General features: G+C 38.3%; 1 protein-coding gene across 3 annotated transcripts; it reads left to right on the top strand.

Annotated features, from left to right (window-relative positions):
- The first annotated feature begins 2032 nt into the window (after positions 1–2032).
- arr3 (arrestin 3, retinal (X-arrestin)) lies at positions 2033–20524 on the top strand. Of its 3 annotated transcripts, NM_001102817.1 has the most exon segments (18): positions 2066–2107; positions 6799–6830; positions 8259–8289; positions 8746–8806; positions 9447–9491; positions 10463–10659; positions 10749–10808; positions 11418–11485; positions 12450–12585; positions 13167–13251; positions 14302–14374; positions 15081–15214; positions 15217–15218; positions 15478–15561; positions 17544–17567; positions 18474–18526; positions 19680–19689; positions 20218–20524. In NM_001102817.1, coding segments are annotated over 13 exon segments (960 nt in total). In that variant the 5' UTR covers positions 2066–2107; positions 6799–6813; the 3' UTR covers positions 15529–15561; positions 17544–17567; positions 18474–18526; positions 19680–19689; positions 20218–20524.
- The last annotated feature ends 331 nt before the right edge of the window (positions 20525–20855 follow it).

Here is a 20855-nt window from a genome sequence, read left to right as displayed (position 1 = left end):
ATGGTATTTGCTTTGTACATTTGTTTTTTTAGGGGTGCACCAGTGTTTGTGCCTAGCACCTGCTCTAGGTAAAAACATGAGTTTCCCTATAACATTATCTGAGACACCGCAATAGGGGCCACAGGAACTGCAACTGCTACTTTTACCTACATCACTGATTTTGACACAAATGGACTTCCCCCTGGTTATAAGAAGCTTGAGGAGGACTACCCCCTGCTCCGAGGCTGCTAAACATGAAAATACCCAATATATAATGAGGCCACACTGGAGCTCCCTCAATATACTACTTGTTTAAATACAGGCCAAAGCTAGCCTTACAGAGAGTGATATTTTAAAGAAGTGAGGGGGAGACAGTATATAAAGGGAGCACTGAATTTCTAGGCTGCTGATAGCATCACTGATCCAGATACAAAAAAACTAAATCTTTTTTGTTTCAGTGCTCTCATATGCTTTCTAAATTGAAGTCCCAAATCATAAGCTATTTTACCACTGTAACACCACTTTAATAATGCAGGTAGATTAGATATTTCAAATAAAACAAATGACCCTATGCCTTACTATTAATTTGGCATTGATTCTAATTAGTTACTGCCACATACACATGTTAAATATATTGAAGCACCCTTTTGTGACCCAAGATTTATTCAGGACCCCCTTCTCATGAAACAAGATTAAATTAAATGAAAACATGATCATATCCTTCACCCTGCTTTAGTTTTGAGAATCTCTAAAAACAAATTAGCATAAAAGACCCAGATCACCTGACCTGAAGGCTGTGCCCCATCTATTTCCATGTACCCCCTAAAAGAGTTGTTTCACATTGTGGCATCCTCTGGTCTAAATATTAGTCCAAGTCAATGTGAATGAATAAATAGTTGAACTTGCTCTCTATTCCATATGTAAGTTGTGAGTGAACCCCTGGGGGCATGGGTAAAGACTTGCCTGTTAATGCTGATTGCTGCAGGGTCCTCACGTTGTGTTGTGTGAGCTGTTGCAGAGAAACTAGTGAAGCAGAGTGAGTAGGAAGGAAACTGTGTCTCATCACCCACAGAACTGTGGCTTCTACAGAAGAATAAAAGCGTTGGACAAAAAGCATATTAAATGTGAATTTATTCAGAGATATCAAATCCAGTTGCTCAGGGAAAAACTTAAAGAGCCAAACTGAGGGAACAATGGGCTAACAAATTCCTTTTTCTGTCAGTTCAAGTCACCTTATGGGGTTGTGCGAGGTTGTGTAAATCTCTCTCCCACTCCAAGGAATTTCCACTAAATTAATTATGGGAAGTTCATTTTTAATCTTGTTTCTGTTCATCTCTGAGCATTTAGTAGGCAGAAAAAGCTAACCCTGGTCTCCAGGTAATTAGAAGATGGACAGGGGTTATAATGTGGCAGACCCATTTTTCCCTCCTACCTCTAGGGCTGGTACCACACGGGGTTATTTCTTGGCCTTAACATGAATCCACTATGCAAACAACTAAGTAACCTTCCTGTCCCTGCACAATTTCCCATAGGAAAATATTCTGTCAATAATAATGGCAAGTTGACTCACAGACTTCTGAGACTGAAAATTGGAAACGTAAAAAGTTAAATAATCTGTATATATAGCACTCAGTCTTCGGCTTTGTAGATTATAAGGTCATGGAAATGCTCATTTTAGAATCTCTGCAAAATGCTGCATTACATGTTGACACTATATAAATAAAGAACTCAAACAATAATTCTGAAAACTTGTGTCAAGTGTATATAACTGTAGGGCAGACAATCTGTACAAATGCACAAACGTTTTGCTATGCAGCCAGATGCCCCTGGCAGTGGGGATGCAGAGTCTATTACCTCTTGAGCAGTAATGTCAGAAAGTTAAGACCTTCTCCCTCATCCTGTAATCCACTTGAAGCCTTTTCTTTAACCTAAGCTTCTTCAGACAGCTAATAATAAGTCACTGTTTCTGCTGCCTCCCCCACCCTCCCTAATAGGATTTCGGATTTCTCTCCCATCCACTTTTTTTTCATGAATTGGGGGGTCAGACATATATAAGCGGTAGTGACAAGGGTCACCAAAACCATCAGTGCAACTGAAGTCCAAGAGAACTGATACAGGTAAAATTTCTGTAAGTATCTCTACTGTTTATTTTATATTTATTCATATATTTCTCTATGAGAAAAAATAAAAGTCGGTATGGGTTATATATAGCTAGGGGAAAGTAGTGGGTGTATTATATAATGTATACATGTATATTTGTACTTTTTCATTATTCTTAATGTGTGTGTGTGCAAGCATACACTATGTACACAATAGACTCTATGTGCAGAATCTTCTCGACTTTTACAGTTCCCATATATAATTAAAGAGTTGATAAATTAGCCCCTAAAGTTTTTTTCTGTGTAATTCATGTAAATCTTGGAGATATGAGCCAATATAAATCTAATCTGTAATCTCAATCTAGATACAAGATCAAACAGATTATAACTGTATAACTGAGAAAGGCATTTATGACTGGAGCGCCCATGTGGGCTCTAATATACTGGAAAAACAAATAGAAAATGAGAGAATAATATATGAATAATTTTACCGATTTGTAAATACTAGTACTAAATTGCCAACAGCAACCAATCATCAAATAGTGCTGAACAGTCGACTACAGTATGCAAAATCAAATTTTGGTTGCACAGAGGCTGATTTATAAACAAAGGTGCTCAATGGCACAAGAAATCATCAATTAGTTTTGAATAGTCTACTACAAGTAAAAGCAAAGACTGTTACTAATGGCAGCCATGGTACCTATGTTCACATTTGAGGCCTATAGCCCTGTCTTATATTAAAGTTAGGGTTAGAATATTAAGGATATATGATGGTGCAGAGTAAATAAGGACTTTTGGGAATTGAAAAATGTATAACTAGGACTTGTACTTGCATGCAGAGGTCACTGACGGACATATGCTGAATGCAACAGCTATACTTTATGACAGCGTAAGCATTATTGATAGAATCAAATTTCTATGTAGGTACCTGAAGGCCTGTACCTAGTGCGGTAGTTTTAGGGGGGTGCCTATATTTAAAATACTTTAAAAAAATCTATGAAGCCTGCCACTGCAGCTTGCAGCTAGATTTGGCAGTGGAGCTGAGGGCACGTGCACTTGATCAGGACATGCATGTGATTAGGAAATGCACATGGTCAGGACATACACAGATTGTCCTGCACGTGGACCCATCAGCAAGAGGAGAGGTGGAAGTGCGGTGCAGTGATTACTGAATGATTTTTAAGTTGGAAAATATAGGGTTTTACACATACTATTCTGCCTTATTCCTCCCTCTGTTTCTCTCTACTTCTGTTCCTGTGCTGCTATGAGTCTCAACATGATGACACAAATGAAAATGAGATTCGAAAGGTTTTGTGTTCTTAGCTGGCTGATAAGAGGATAGACATAAGAGCAGCTACAACTTGTTGTGGTTTTGGACTGAATGGACCTACTATGGGATGTTGTCTTTATTTCTTTATTCCTTACACTACATTTTGTGTAAGAAGCAATTTACACCTTTATCCACTCTGATATAAAATATTTTATAATTAATGAATTGTGCTTATTTACTGTATTGTATTTATTGCTTGTGCAGTTTTCCTTTAAAATACTACAATATACATATTTTTTGCTGGCCATTTGCATTAGAGGTAATATTTCTAGCCTATATATTCAAAGGGAACTTTGAACAGTTTCAAAGTACAAGACTAATGTAAATTCCCAAAACTAAATTTTTAAAAATTTTAGCAATCAGCTGATTGCATTTGAACATTGTCAACTATCAACCAGTATAACTGTAATTGCCTTAGGGACATCTGCTAAATAGGCTGTTGCACACCAGACGTGAGTTGCCTGCAAGCAGTCATATTATATCAAGTTGTTAGCAGTATGGTTTTTGGGGATACAAAAAATATTATCTGAGCCAAATCCCGGTGCTACTTTCTGATGGATATGCTTGCTAACTAGAAACAAAATTATTTTTAAAATAAGGACTACCTTCAGATTAGTAAGAGAATTGCCACTACATAAATACTTTAAAAGGTGTCAGCAGGGACTATAAAGGTCCTTTAATACTTGTATATTTAATTTTTAAAATGCTGTTGTATCCCAATATTTCAATAAGAATAAGAAGCCTGTGCAACATTAAAAGAGCCCAGTGGGTGGAAATCCTCCTCTGGGTGTATAGACCATAAATTCACTAGGCAGGATGTTACACAACACTGGTGAGCAAGTGTGGCTTATTAAAAAAAAAAAAAACCTGTTATAAATGTATGCGATAGCAATGTATTCTAGGAAACAGACATTAAAGTACCAAATGTTTTACTTTTTTAGACAATTCCTATTTTGGATATAATGCTTTATGATGCCAAAAGAGGCAAGCGTAGAAGTAGCTTGTGGGTTGTTACTGTTAATGATGTTATCAGCAGAAAATCCCACAGCTAGGTCTTATTATATGAGAGCAACACTCCCACCTTCTCTCAGCACGTATCGAAACTAAAAACCCGCAAATATAGAGCACACAATCAGGCATAACTGCATCCCAAGAATCTTAGTGTAACATACACTGGTATAAACAACAGCAATAAAGGTAGAATGATACTATGTTTAACCTGCTGTGTAGCCTGGGGGCACTATTAATGCCTACAGAGTAATAAACAGGTCAAAGTTTGCTCCAGGTCTGTTAAACCAAACCATTTGAAAAAGGAAACCAGTAAGTGCTGCCTGCTATTAGGCCCAAGCCAAGTGTTATATTTGTGGTTCTGTCACACTGAACGGATATTTAAGACTGCAAAAATGACTGGGCCCTTTACAGCTCTATTGCCTATATTACACACTGATTTTTTAGCTTTTTTTGCGAAGCACTAGCAAAGTCATATCTTTGTCAATATCACTACTGTAAATGGTGCCCCAATATAATCCCTTTCACTAGGATATCTTCTTCTATTCATGGTAAACAGTTTTGATATGATGTTTTGATCTATATTTGTATACCTAACCCTAAGCATGATAATATTTTATTAAACTGAAGTTCAAATACTACCAATCAGGGTGAGAGTGAAGACTACATAGACAATCTACAGTTTCAGGCATTATATATAGAATAAGAAGAGAAATATACAGGTAGTTGTCTGTGACAATGTTAATGTTTCTTATCAGTATTGTTTGACAGTAATCTGACTTCCTGATAAAAACACGCACCTAAGGGCTCTGGCACACGGGAAATTAGTCGCCCGCGACAAAACTCCATGTTCGCGGGCGACTAATCTCCCCGAGTTGCCATGACCCGCCATCCCACCGGCGAACATGTAAGTCGTCGGCGGGATGGCACACGCGGCGGCACGTGTGCCATCCCGCAGGCGACTTACATGTTCGCCAGTGGGATGGCGGGTCATGGAAACTCGGGGAGATTAGTCGCCCGTGACAAGGGAGATTTGTTGCGGGCGACTAATCTCCCCGTGTGCCAGAGCCCTAAGAACCATTAACCTTGTATCTCAAACGCCAATATAAACGCCATTTATGTCCACTAACAGATATATTGCAGTACAGGTATGGGATCTGTTTTCCAGAAACATATCCAGAAAGCTCCAAATTACAGGAAGGTCATCTCCCATAGACTCCATCAACTAATTCACATATTTAAAACTGATTTTCATTTTCTCTGTAATAATAAAACAGCACATTGTATTTGATCCCAACTAAGATATAATTAATCCTTATTGAAGGATTGAAAACAATCCTATTGGGTTTATTTTTTATAGAGATCCAAATTACAGAAATATCCCTTATCTGGGAAACCTTATGTCCCAAACATTTCTGCAGTAAAACAAGAAACAGTACCAAATCATTCAGAGCGTGCTTAATGCATAGATTACACATGTAGCTAAGATCTAATCATTGTACAGTTCCCATTTCTTTCTCAGAGGCCAACAATCTTGCACAATTGTCAGGCCTTATTATGGTTTGTTGTGGTAACCAGGTGAGCAGTTATGAAGTGGTGTGCTCCAAAATGGACGCACAATTCATTAAAGTAATTATGTCCACACCTGTTCCTGCACTTCTTTCTGGGTAGAAATTGCTTTCATCCTGCACCTCTAATAAATGGTGAACAAGTGCACCTACTGATGTTGGGAAACCCTGGAGCTACTGTCACCCTGAGCCTGGTGGTAGCAACAAAGTTTTCACAGCGAGTTGCATCAATAGACGCACCAGACTTGCACCACAATTGCCAATGCATCACACAAGTCACTGATGCCATCACATAATGAGGTTTCTGGACAGCCCCTTGAAAAACCAGGCTATCCAAGTCAAAACCTGGCATGTGGCAACCCTACAGGGTGGCTCATTATTTGTGTCACTATCTGTGCTCTGGTAATTTAATTATCTGCCTTGCAAAGGTCAAACAGGGAGTCACTTCAGTTTCCTTGTTAGCCCTGTTTTATTCAAGAATTTTTGTTTAAAACAATAGGGAAACATAATGTTCAGCACAAGACCTCTTTACTAACTTATGTGGAACCGGGGGGGGGGGGGGGGGGGTACGGCCCTTTTAAGTTTTTTTTTACCAATTAAGGACGGGTGCTCTAAAGTAAAATGTGAGGGGTTTGATTGGGTTGTAATGATTACTAAGGATTCAGCCTGAGTTTTGTGCTTCTCTGTTTAAAAATAAAAAGCTTTGTTTATCACAATTAGCATATGCAACCTACTTAGTCTGTCGTTCCCAAATATATTCACTTCTCCATATTTGAACGGTGCATATATGAATTATTCATTTTTTTAAATACAGGCTGCAACAGAAAACATGGCAGAAGGTTCCAAGTAAGTATGCACTGACGCACTGATATTTTTGTGTTTGAATTATGAAAGCTGTCATCTGTCATCTACAGGCACAACTGCCCTAGATCGCATTAAAATGAATGGCTGTTAAGCTAACTGGGTGATCGTTTGCAACACAATTATTCTACCCAAATTAGGTTATGATATGAACCACACAATAAAAATCAAGCTCCAACAGCAAAATTAATGCAAGTATCAGAAAGAATATCTTGGTCCAGTTTCATGCATAGCTCCTTAGTACTACCAGAGCCGCCACTGTATAGTACATAAACTTCTAGTTATGTTACATATCCCCCCCCCATTAGCTCTGTAGTTATTTTTGCAGAAAGCTGCAAAAATACAGTCTGGACAATGGAGTTGGGAAAATATTTGTTGCAACTTTCACCATTATGATGATGTTGCTAAGATTGACACAGCCTGTTAAATTACATAAGTAATGTGCCTATATTTGTTGTTTATTTGGTACCTATTTGTGTCTTTGGTTTGTGACTTTGTATGTTTATGTTTTTGTGTTTCTATGTGTCTCATCAAGTCAATTCTTGCGCACCTGTTACTATTTCCTCTATCGTCCACTTTTTTTTCCAAAGGTCATGCTTCACAGGCCATAGTTTCATTTTAAAATGCAAGATTGCTATTGCCCATCAGAACCATACTGGCAATATGTGGGTTCTGGCAAATGCCAGAGGGGCTGCTCTAAGATGCCATAGACAGTCACTATTTATTGGGCCTGGGGGGGGGGGGCTGTTTGGGCCTCTGTACACTTTAAGTACCAGAGCCTATTTGAATCTTATTCAGGGCTTGTTGCCCACCAGTGGATCTTCATGCAGGCCCGGATTTGTGGAAAGGCCACAAAGGCCCGGGCCTAGGGTGGCACAAGTTTAGGGGCGGCATGCCGCCCCGCCGCAACAGAATTTTAAAATTTGGCTCCCATACGGAGCAGTCGGGACCTCTCCCCACTGCTCCGTATGGGAGTTTAAATGTGCGATTGCGCATGTGCACTCAGGGGGAGAGGGCGCCGCGCCATTGCGCATGCGCACTCGGGGGGGGGGGCGGGGGCGGCCTCGGGGCACCGCAAAGTTAAATCCGGCCCTGTCTTCATGCACCCCAGGCTGCTCGAGGATTCTATAGACTTTTCATAACATCCTTGTAATATAATGTGGTCTTTCAATGTGCAGTGTATTATTGATGCAATAAAAACCTTCCTTTTTGAGCTGCAGCTGAGTGACTGCAGTATCTATCCTGTATTCAAATATGTACCCTTTACCTGTGATAAATTGCTTAATTGATGTATTCCTTGCCTGGCACCTTTAAAATAGTCTATTGATGAGCAGACAACATTTTATACAATGTAGATATAAAACTTGTTTGCAGGAAACCACAAACCTCAGAATTAACTTATCATTTTTTTAGGGTATTTAAGAAGTCCAGCGCTGATGGCAAGGTAAGATCTTTACTACAGCTATTCTTCTATGCCAGGTGCCCATACAAATGCACTGTAACTTGGCCTGTAACTTACATCAGCAGATTTAATGTTGATCGTATTAATGGTGATTAAATCACTGGTTTAATTGTAATCTTTAAAGAATACATAATGGATTAGATCCCCGCTTTAGATAAGAGGATATAGGATATATGCACATTTGCCATTCTCCTTCCTTTACCACTTTAAGACCACCCCTCCCCCTAGAAGATGCATCTTCTTGGTGACTTTCATGTCCCACAGTGCTATTATATAAGATGATAATGGGATTGGATAGGGTTATCTGATTACAAAACTAAAGGAATCTTTGTAGCGTGAATGTAACTCGACAAAGGTTCATTTAATATCAAACTCTATATGCAATGGTAATAATATGCCCCAGCCAATAATAACACTACTTTCTGTCTGTTTTTTTAGCTGTCCATCTATCTAGCAAAGCGGGACTATGTGGACCATGTGGACCATGTTGAACCTGTAGGTCAGTACATCAGCATAATTCCCCATTATCTGACCAAACTGGTCAACATTTGCACACACACACACATATTGGGATTTGTAAAAACCTTATTTCGGATCAGAATTTGCTTGGAATCATATGGATTCAGACTATTTGGTATATTAGTTGTGATCCTGCCTGCCTGACACAATTGTTCAGGTGATTGCTGAATGATTGGATCATGCTCTCTACTGAATTTGCCATTGTATTTTACTGAATTGGCCAATGATCTTCTTAACTGTCAGGTCCAGACAATAGCACTCAATCAACAATGTATTCAGTGAGATAAACGACCATTTATTGGCTCAAAATTATACAAAACAATTCAAAAAAGCAAACATACTATACCAAATGACAAACAGGTGCATCCCAGTGCCTCATGGTACCCATACTCCACTCTCCTAACGCATTTCGCACCATTGGGTGCTTCATCACCTCCTCTGATGAAGCACCCAATGGTGCAAAACGCATAAGAAGAGTGGAGTATTGGTACCATGAGGCACTGGGATGCACCTGTCCAATAAATTGTTTTTAGGGGGTCTATGATTTAACTTCCATGGTTAAATAAATGTAGCTGTGTAGCAACCTCTGTACTGAGCATATCAAATATCATCTTTTGCAGATGGAATGATTCTAATTGACCCTGAATATCAAAAGGACAAGAAAGGTAAAAACATTTAGTTAAACTATAAATACGTTGTCTTCTATGAGCATGATCCTATATAGGCACACATAAGGCACTCCATTATCAGTTACAAGTGAAGCTGCATTAATAGCCCACAGATGCAATGGCATTCTTTGATAATGGTGGGCTCTGGGATATTTTCTGCACTCTCCATTGCAATCTGTGTTGGGAGGCATCATGGAGCTCTGCTGTATTTTTATTACTCTTGCTTTTCTTGGAGAAAGTAGATACAACCGACTGCATCAGTGATCACAGACTAACAATTTGCAACTTGCCTGAATGTGCAACTCCTTGCCCTCCATCATGGGAGAGTAAAGAGCTGCACCTTAATCAGAATACTGTGCTTCCTGCTTTAAAAGGACCTGCATCCATTGCTAGAGAGTGACACTTGGGCATCCCCTGGAATGTACCAAAGTAAGTTATTTAGATATGGAAGGCATCCCTATGGAAGATAGGGTTGTACACTGTGAAAGATGAAAGGAAAAAAAGCAGCAAATACCCCAGGAGCAAGTGTTCAGTACACAAGCACTAAGTTGTGTAATTTTCAGGGTATTAGTAAACGACCCAAAGGTAGGAAGCAGAGGTAGAGAGAAAACAATTTGTCCAGTAGATAGAATACATTTTATAAAAATCCAATAAAAAGGCATGGAAGATGACATAATATAATTATTTAATATAATGATTATCCATCTCATTAAAATGTAATTAGATATGTACTGTATGTATGTAATTTTTATTGAAATTGCTCTGCTTGTATATACGGCACTCTATTGAAATAATACATTAATAGAACTGATGGGGAAAAATACAATAATAGAATTTAAATACAAAATACAGTTACAGTCAAGATAAAATGCTAAGTGTAAAGAGACAAGAGAGAGACAAGCTACCTGCCCTGTAAAGCTTACAATCTATTTAGGCTCATTAATACTTATTCTCTCTTTCCTCTACAGTCTTTGTGACTCTCACATGTACTTTCCGTTATGGACGTGATGACCATGAGCTCATTGGCTTGAGCTTTAAGAAGGATCTGTACTTTCTGCATTGTCAGGTGTACCCCCCATTGCCTGAAGATAAAAAGGCCCTCACTCCGCTACAGGAAAAGTTAGCTAAAAAGCTGGGACAGAATGCATTTCCCTTCTGTTTTAATGTGAGTATCCTATATGTGCAGAGTTTATGAGAGCGGATAGGCTGTGCAATGACCAAATCAGAATCACAATGTCCCACCCTGTTTTACAGATGGCCACAGATTTGCCATGCTCAGTGACACTTCAGCCTGGACCAGAGGATACTGGGAAGGTTAGTTACAGGTGCACTAAGAATAAAAGTCCATTGGACAAAACCATGTTGCATTCTCAAGGTGACCACTAAACTATAATTATATAATAAATACACAGGCAGAAATGTGCTTGTACAGGTATATGACCCGTTATCCAGAATGCTAGGGACCAAGGGTATTCTGGATAAGGGGTCTTTTCGTAATTTGGCTCTCCATACCTACTAAAAAATCAATAAATCATTAATTAAACCCAATAGGATTGTTTTGCACACAGTAAGGATTATTTATATCTTAGTTGGGATCAATTACATGGTACTGTTTTATTACTACAGAGAAAAAAGTAAATCAGTTTTAAAATTCTGAATTATTTGATTAAAATGGAGTCTATGGGAGGCAGGCTTTCCGTAATTCGGAGCTTTCTGTATAAGGGATCCCATACCTGTATACCTTATATGAAATAACTGATGTAACTGTAACTGAGTTGCCTCTAAATAAGAACCTCTAAAAGCTATTTGTTTGAACAACAGTTAACCAGACAAAACACTGAAAAATTATTTCTGGCTGTAGTCCACTTACCTAATTGTTATCCCTTTTTCATTTTCTCATGAAGTTTTTTTTTTCCTTTACAGAAATGTGGAGTTGATTTTGAAGTGAAAGGTTTCTGTGCAGAAAATGTGGAAGAGAAAGTACCCAGAAAGTAAGGGTCATATGCCCCTTATTGGTTGTCCTCAGGGCAGAACACAGGCGGCAATAGGCACTTTAGTTGTAGTGACTCTGTAGGAAGCAGATGTGCAGCTTAAGCCTTCACACACAAATTGTTGGGAGCAATAAGTTCAAACAGGGATACTTCTTATTGAATAGGGGCACAATTAGTGGCTGATAATATCCATTTTGCCCATTTTACTATCCCTCACTGTCTCCAGCTACCATAGCACTGCAGAATACAGCCCTTACATTCACTAGTACTTCACTCACGAGGGGACCCCTCACCTACTCTGCTGAGGCCTGCACCACCCCAGTTCTAGATCCACATCCACCTATTTCACAGGGGCAAATTTAAGAGTCTTTTTATAGCTAAATACCATCCCATTTTCTTTTACTGGGGAGTCACCAAATAATTCCTCTACCCTATATAACTCATCACACCTGGTCAAAAACGTAGCTGTACAGATACAATCCTAACCCTCTACTGGACACTTTTATCATATAGGGATGTTACCTTTACCATTTCTATTTCTAGTCTGTAGTTCTTGACTTCAAGTTTGTGTGAGGTCTGTGACTGCCTTCCCTCCTGCCTGTCCTTGCTTTCTTGTAATTATGACTTTGCCTGGCTTCTGACTATACTCTACCTCATCCTTGTCTGTACCTTGCATTCAGCCTCACCATAATCTTTGTTTATAGGTCCAGCACCCTTCACCTCCTTTGTAGGTGTCTAGGAACTTCATGCAGAGAGTTTTTGCAACAAAGCAGCTGAGGGTCCTTTCATTGTGTTAGGGGCTATTTAGGCAGAAGAGAATGCTATGGTTGGGTTCCTTGAGTGCACCTTGGTTTTGAGTCACCCGAGTTCACAGTATGTCCCAAGTACTTGCAGAGGATCTTTGTTTATTGCCTGATTTCACCAATGAGTGTAATGTTGATAATTACTTACTATGGCAATATAGAAACAGTGTGCAGCTCATCATCAGGAAAGTGCAGTTTGCTCCAGAAGCCACAGGACCTGCCCCATGTGTCCAAACAACACGGCAGTTCATGATGTCAGACCGACCACTACAGTTGGAGGCTTCTCTGAACAAAGAGGTAAACTTTGAACTAATATAAAAGTTAAACCTGAACTAATGTGTTATCATAACCAGAACCGCAATTACCTTTGGCATGTTTCTTCATGCTTAACACTGCAAATATGAAGCAGCTTGATATTCTAGTATGAAGGCAGAGAGTTAAAGGAGCAGGAAAACTAAAATTACTTGGGGTTACCAAATGTTAGCAGAAAACCCAGGTTAATTCTGTATAGACTTGGCATATAGACATGACTATTCTGTCAGTTCTTATACTACAGGTGAAGAAGGTCTCACTCATTAAAACTTACATTCTAGAGGAAAGAAGACATTTCATGAAGAACACAGTAAAAGCTACATAGAATTTGAGCTTAATGCTTTCACCTTATACATACAAAGGAGAGACAGCTAGGAATAGTGAGAGCTTCCTGAAAGAACAATGCTTTAAGTCTAGGCATCACATAAATGGGAAAAAATATTTTAAAAGAATGGTATAGCTCTCAAGGCATGTATGTAAAGAAGGCGACTCAAGAATGAATAGGAACATTTTTTTTAAATAATGTATTTCTTTCTTTTTTTATTCCTCCCTTTGTATTTTCACAGATATATTACCATGGGGAACCCATTGGTGTCAATGTAAAAATTACCAACAACACCAGCAAGATTGTGAAAAAGATTAAAATCACAGGTGTGTGAGACCAATTTATAACTCTTGGTTTAACTATTCAAATGTGCATATTCATATGAATGTGATAGATTATGCTAGATTATGCAAAAAAGCACATAAATTCTAGCACAAACATGCTAGGGGGAGAAGAATTTATTAACATTGTAGACAAACATCACCTGTTGTGTTGCCCATAGCAACCAATCGGCAATTAGATTTGAAAGGTCACTAACAAGTTAGAAATCAAAAGCAAAGATATAATTGATTGCTATGAGCAACATCACTGGTGATGTTTGTCTCCAGTGCTAATAAATACACCCCTAAAAGTTACTAAACTTTTAGTAACTAGGTAAATAAACAATCTTATTCTCTCGTTACATGCCTTCTAATTACCCATTTTCTGGTACTTAAGATATAGTCCAGCACAGTGGGTCAAATCAGCTTGGTCACACTGGGCAAATGATAAATTCCATTAGGGTATTAGTGTCATTGACCTTAGACACCACAAAAGGCATCTGTGGTGAGGCTTAATTTCTGTTTTTCTGCTCAGCACCTTTCCTATACATGTTAAAGTTGCCATGCAAACAACTGCCTGGTTTCATTTCAAGTTACATTCCTTCATTGTATAGTTATAGATTTGTTACCATGGGTTGGTAGGGGCAATTTAAATGCCAAATTGGAAATCACCAGAACAAAAAAATATTTTACAAAATATTAAGACTAAATGCAAAATGTCATGGAATAAAATTGTTTTTGTTGATGATTTTTTTGGTTTTGATGATAAAAGAGCTGATGAAAATTGACAGATGTGCAAGTGGGGTTATTTAAGGAAATACAGGCCAGTAAATTTTCATGTTGGCTGTTGACCCAATGCATGTAACAAATTGACCTAACACAAATTGATTTTAAGGTGTCATACATTTACAGTCATTCTGGTAACAGACTGGAAAGAAATATGTGAGTGTGTGTGGGGTTATTTATCTCAGGCAGTAATATGTAGACACATTCAGTAGACTGATCTTATGTTAAAATGTTAAAAAATACAATATTTCTTCTTTTGCATGGGTGTAGTGGAACAGTTGACAGATGTGGTTCTTTATTCACTGGACAAGTACACCAAAATTGTATGCTGTGAGGAGATGAAGTAAGTGCACAAGATAAGGCAGGACTGAAGTAACAGAGAGAGAGAGACAGAGAGAGATATAATAATAAGATTCAGAATCAAATATAAATATATGAAGCACAGATAAATCAGGCCATATTTCTGTTCTCTCTTATATAGATGTACATGATCATAGGACTCATGCAGTCTAGAAGTATCTGGGTGTGTGTAATGGACAATAATATAGAAATGTAGTGCTGAACTCTTCAGGTTAAAGCAAAGATGAATTCAGTGCCATTAATCCAACTTTGTAAAAAATAAAAAGGACCTTATTTATATTCCTCCCCATGTGAAGACTTTAATACTCTATCAAAGCCAGAAATAAGATCATAAATAATTACTGCTTAGTGATGTTATTAAGTCTCTGGTCTTTTTTAGAACCTTGATAAAAGAATCAAGTCTCTGGTTTTGTGCCTTTATGTGGTCATGAAACTCCTTAGTAACTCCAACAGGGCGACATTATTCCAAATCACAGCAGACCAGAGTGCATGGGTACAAGCAGATACTAAAATATGTCTCATAGAGTGTGGTTGTTGTTAGTAACATAAAAAAATTATCTAAGAGTATTGTAGCTGCCACTCATTAAGAAATATGCCAATGGTCTTATTTTCATCTTGCACTTTTTACTCGATTTGCATTGTTAGTTTAACCCTTTATTTTACAGCCTCTTATTTTTTTTTGTTCTCAGTGACACAGTAGCAGCAAATGGCACTTTCTCTGGGTCTTATTCTGTGACACCGCTTTTGGCCAACAACAGGGAGAAACGTGGACTGGCTCTAGATGGCAAACTGAAACACGGTGACACCAACCTTGCATCATCTACAATGTAACTATAACATTTTATACTCCTTATTAGTGCTTTCTAATCTGTCACAATAGCCAGCTTGTAGCCTAGACCATACCTACTAGTCTCCTTCTTTTGCAAGTATTTAAACGCTAGCATTTTGAGTTGTTCATATATACAGTATGTGTAGGCATGTGTTTAGTGTGCATAGTATAAGGCATTATATAAACTAAAAAAAAAAATGTGTAGAGAACAGTGTACTGTAAATGTAAATCATACTTTATCTACTATCATCGCTTAGCCTACGGCCTGGCATGGACAAAGAGGTGTTGGGAATGCTGGTGTCGTATAAAGTCCGAGTAAACCTGGTGGTGGCCAGAGGAGGGTACGTAAATGGAATGCACTTACATTTATATATGTGAATGTGTACAAACTGCAGTGGTTGAAGTACAAGAGTAAAAAAGAATATAATACAATGGGTGGGACTTTGTATAGATAACAGATATGGCTGCACACAGTAGAGCTGATAGCAATCACACAGTAATAAAACAGGGAGTTGAATTTTAAAGCAAACCAATGTTTTTTTTCCACACATATAAGGGCTTCCTGCACTCACCACAGAATGATTCTTATACTCTGTAATGGTCTAAAGGTGGCCATACACGAGGCGATTTCGCTCGTTGTGCGATGAACGATTATATCGACAAACGATCGTATGGCGATCGAGTTTCCATACGATATGCCATCCACGGGCAACGATAATTCGGGAAAGATTTCGTCGCATCATTATCGTAAAATACGTACGATCGAATGTCGTTGACTTCCGCTGCTGGCAATCGTGACATGCGCAGAGAACAATCGTTGAAAGACAAATGTCTGACACTCACACCAACTGGCAGATTTTATCGTTAAACGACCAAAATTTTTAAACCTGGCCGATCGATTTTGGGGACGATAATGTCGGCTCGTTTAGTGGGCCGACGATCGTTCGTACACCACCAACTATACGATAACTTAACGATAGCATCGGATTGTTCGGGAATCGGTCGTTTGTAAGTAAAAAATCGGTCCGTGTATGGCCACCTTAAGGGTGAGAGAGTTTCCAGTAACATGATTAATATGCCACATTCTCGTCCCAGGGAGGATCATTGTTTTAATGATGCTACAGAATCTGTAATGAGAATTATCCTTGTGTTGTCTACACCATTTGTTATTTAGCCTCATAATTTTATATAATGTTTCTTATCACATCCCCAGACTTCTCATTCAAAGGAAATGTCACAGGGAGCTAAATACTCACCCACAAAAGATCTCTGCTACCATGGGTGACTAACCACTCTGAAATGCCTTTCCACCGGCAATAATAGGAATCACCAATGAAAAGGCCTACACATTGCTTTGGCTTTCTGAAGTCACGCAAAGTTGCTTGGGAGTAGTTAGTCACTCATGGTAGACCTGTTCAAGTGACTAACTTGCTCCATGTGCCATTAGCCTAATAATCCTTTAAAGGTTAGGTAATCCTTGCAAGATCTTAGGGTGGGGGTCCCCAAACTTTTTGACACATGAGCCACATTCAAATGTAAAAAGGGATGAGGAGCAACACAAGCGGGACAAAGGTTCCTGGGGGTGCCAAATAAGGGCTGTGATTGTCTATTTGGAAGCTCAGTGTAGACTGGCAACATACAGGAAGCTCTGTTTGTCAGTACATTTTTTTATGCAATCAAAACTTGCCTTTAAGCCAGGAATTCAAAAAGAAGCACCTCCATTAATGCCACTGGGAGAAACATCCAAGGGGCTGGTAAGCAACATGTTGCTCACGAGCCACTGGTTGGGGATCACACGGAGCTACTTGACATTGCTACAAAACACCAGAAAATACCCTGCCATAGACAACACTGAGAATTGTCTCTGCTAAAACACACGTTGAAACAGTTATCAGTATTGTCTATTCTGTAGCTGCGACAAGTAGTTGGCTACAAGTAGCTCATTGTGTCATTCCCTCACTATTGGACAGTCAAAAGCAGACACACATGGTAAAGACCAAGATATATCTAGATATATAAAACATATCATGCATTAGTACACTTTTTTGTTTTCAAGCCAAGGGCTTTTGTGGATTAAGTCCTAATAGAGAAAATAGAAAGTATTGTCTGTAGTTTGGGACCCATGATTAATATCCAAAAACACTCCTAAACCACTTACTATCACCAGCATATTTTCACGTGACAGTCCCGTTGTACTCACAGATCTACCCAGTGACAGCATTGGGAATGTATCCATGGTGATGGCAAGATATTTGGTCACTGCCCATTTTCTCACAGCCCTTTAAGTCACTGTAAATCTTATATCTTCTCTTTGTCTTTGCAGAATTCTGGGTGACCTGACATCAAGGTAATTAAAGGAGAATAAGTTAGCATATTACTGGTGCAAAGCATTACCATGAACATGCTTTTATATAAAAACAGAATATTCGGGGGAGAATTGTGTACACAAAATTAATTATACCTAGAAATCTGTATGGCAGATGGTTTATACAGAGGATGGTTTGTAAATAAAGAATATTTCGTAGTATCATAGTATATTATAGTAAGATCAAGGATCTCATTCACTTAATGACTAGCAAATTTGCAAACCAGGCAGCAATATTTTTTTACAATAATGACACCAGCTCAGTATTAGTATGAGTTACCTAAGCATTTGATTAATTGTATTGGTATCACATGGTAGATCAATTTTGTACTGTTTAAATGTATGAAAATTAGCAGTTCTTCATATTGGCAACATCTATTGTTTCCAATTGTGAATCAATTCAAGGAAGTCTGTTGTCTGATGAAAGAAAAAAGAATTCTAAGCAAGTTTCCTATATATACATATATTAAACACTTTTGATGGTTCTACAGTTTGTAGATATGATTGCTGTTGAAGGAGGTATCTCTTGGCTGTTTATATCTGAACTACTGAGCCTGACTTCTGAAACCAAGCAGCCATGTTTGCTTGGGAAAATAACTAAAGCAATTTTAGTATATTACTGGAAAAAAAATGTTTCCCCCCAATAAGATGACAGGAAAAATGTCAAGCTTTAGTAAATCTACAGTTAAGTATCTCACACAATATCAAAAGCAATGTCTTATTATACTGTACATTACCTTACATGGTACATTGTTTTACCTTAATGCCATTGTTCTTCTAAATATCATTATATCAATCAGCCTGCTACTTCACACTTCAATATCTACATTTGTACCTGGTATTATTAAATGTAGCTTGTTATTTAACTTATATGTTTTTGCCCTTTAGTGATGTGCTGGTAGATCTGCCACTTACACTGATGCATCCCAAACCATCTCCGGGTGAGTATATTATTATTATTATTATTATTATATATTAAATAGCTTAGTTTGCCTTTGCCTTACACATAGCAGGCACATTATCCCCTTTTTTTCAGAATGGGTCAGTATGTCTGCACTCTTTTAGCACATAAAATAATTATGTGGTGCTTGTGGAGCTAGAATCCTTGCAGAATATCTCCATTCAATTCCAACAACTAGTAATATGGGAACTGCATCACATGATTAGGCACTAGCCACTTTAATAGGCATAAATATGCCTTATGAATAGGCTTGAATTGTTGAATTATACCAAGGTATGGTTTTAAAAGATATTGAGCTGAACTTTCTGTAGAATCTTTCTGTATCTGTGCTTTATTGGCAATATAGATCCAACTGGTACACTACAGCCAGTCATTTGGGTGCAGTGGATTTCAATGGCAGCTTCACATGCACAAGTACACATCATCCAGCTGCAAGAAACACTATATTCCAGAGTTTTACACAAATATGACAGAGTTACTTTGAAATACTTCCTGACTTAACTATAACATTTAAAAACTAACACCCTGGCAGTCCCCAAATACTTACCTGTGTCTTCCTCCGACACCTATTTAACCATGGCTTCTGCAGCACAAAATACCCAGAAAGCTACTGCACTTATAAAAGCAGTGTCTCTGTCCTATGGAGTCTTTGCTCTGCCTGCAAATCCAACATGATTGCTGCAACAGCCATGGTGAAGACTTGGTGGGGAGGTGGTAGTTTGGACAGGTTAGGGTGATGGCACACATTGTAATTAGGTGCCCGCAATAAATCTTCTCTACCGCAGGTGACTAATCTCCTGCAAATGCTTTCCCATCGTCAATAATGTAAATTGCTGATAGGAAAACATACTCGTTGCTTTGGCTTTGCAAAGTAGCCTGAAGTTGCCTTGTGAAGAAACTTTGGGCTACTCTGGGAAAACACTTTTAAACCTGCCAAATCCTCAAAGTGACTGATATCCATAATTCATGGCTTGTCTCAAATACTGTACCTATAACAGTTTTTGGATTTTTTGTGTATAGCATTTAAAATGTATGTCACAACCTTCTGTATCACATAAGATTTGACACCAGAAATACTCATATTTTGTCACAATTTGTTGATGCTGCAACATTTGGACACATGGAACCTACAGACCAGACAAAGTAAGTAACAGCGATTTTTTTATATTAACACCAAGATCATTGTTTAGTAATACTGGACACTGTAAACCCTGCCCTGTGCACCCATAACCATACTACTAATGCAGCTCTGTTCCCAGGGCAGGAAACAGAGACAGAAACTGAGGGTCTTGATCCTAATGTCTGTTCTATTGTATAACTGAAAAAGTGTATCAGAAATAGTTTTTGGGTAGATCTTGTCGTGGTCATGCCAGTATTGGTATAGCTATATTTTAGTGTAACTGGCTAATAAAGGCACTCTCTTTATATATATGCACATTAAAACTCTATACAAATAAACAGAAACTGGTGGAATTTCACTGTGCCGAGTTTAAATTAAACTCTTTGATTAATATGCCGCACAGTGACTGATGAAGTTAGAATCAACAAGATATTTCTGCTTGTTTTCTTTGTATAACTTTAACATCCTCCTCTATTACAGTTGTATACCTATACTTCTTTTTGTTTTCATATCTGTTTCTATACCTAAACTTGTTCTTGTTTACTCTGCAGCATTGAGGATGTGGTGATAGAGGAATTTGCCCGGCAAAAGCTTCAGGGAGCAGAGGGTGAAGATGACAAGGAAGATGCATAAAGTGAAAGCAGCAGTTGAGAAGCTGACAATGCAGATTGTAGAATATTGCACTGTACTCTAACACTAGTCTTTCCCTGGCATATAACCTTGTGAGTGTGTGAGTTGGTTACTGGTCCATACATATGCATCCTTGTTTACATGTGGTATGAGATGTGGTCTTTAGCTCTGACAAACATTACCAGACTAATTCTTAAAAATAAACAATAAATGGAAATTCTTGCTATATCTTTTAGTCTTGTATTCTGCTGTTTCTTTAGAGGTTCACTATCACTACTGCAATATTTCATTATGGAAAGTAGCACAGAAAGATCAGCAACTGATGCCATCTGTAGTACAGCAGCATGATTCAGGGGTAGCACATTTTATAATATAATGTGATATCTTAATTTTCCAGTGTGGAGGGCCTTCAACATTGATCTTGAATGTTATTTTCTGGCTAGTGTTCATAACAAAAGCTGTGTAAATTCTTAAATAATTGCATCTCGTGCAGCTCTAGGAATAATAGGGTAAAGCTCTTGCCTACCAGGCAGACAAGGTTATGCAATGCAAGTCTGGC

Source organism: Xenopus tropicalis, chromosome 8 (assembly GCF_000004195.4).
Source record: "Xenopus tropicalis strain Nigerian chromosome 8, UCB_Xtro_10.0, whole genome shotgun sequence".
Lineage (NCBI taxonomy): Eukaryota > Metazoa > Chordata > Amphibia > Anura > Pipidae > Xenopus > Xenopus tropicalis.
Note: the sequence above shows the minus strand (reverse complement) of the source record. Positions and strands in the feature narration are given on the sequence as shown.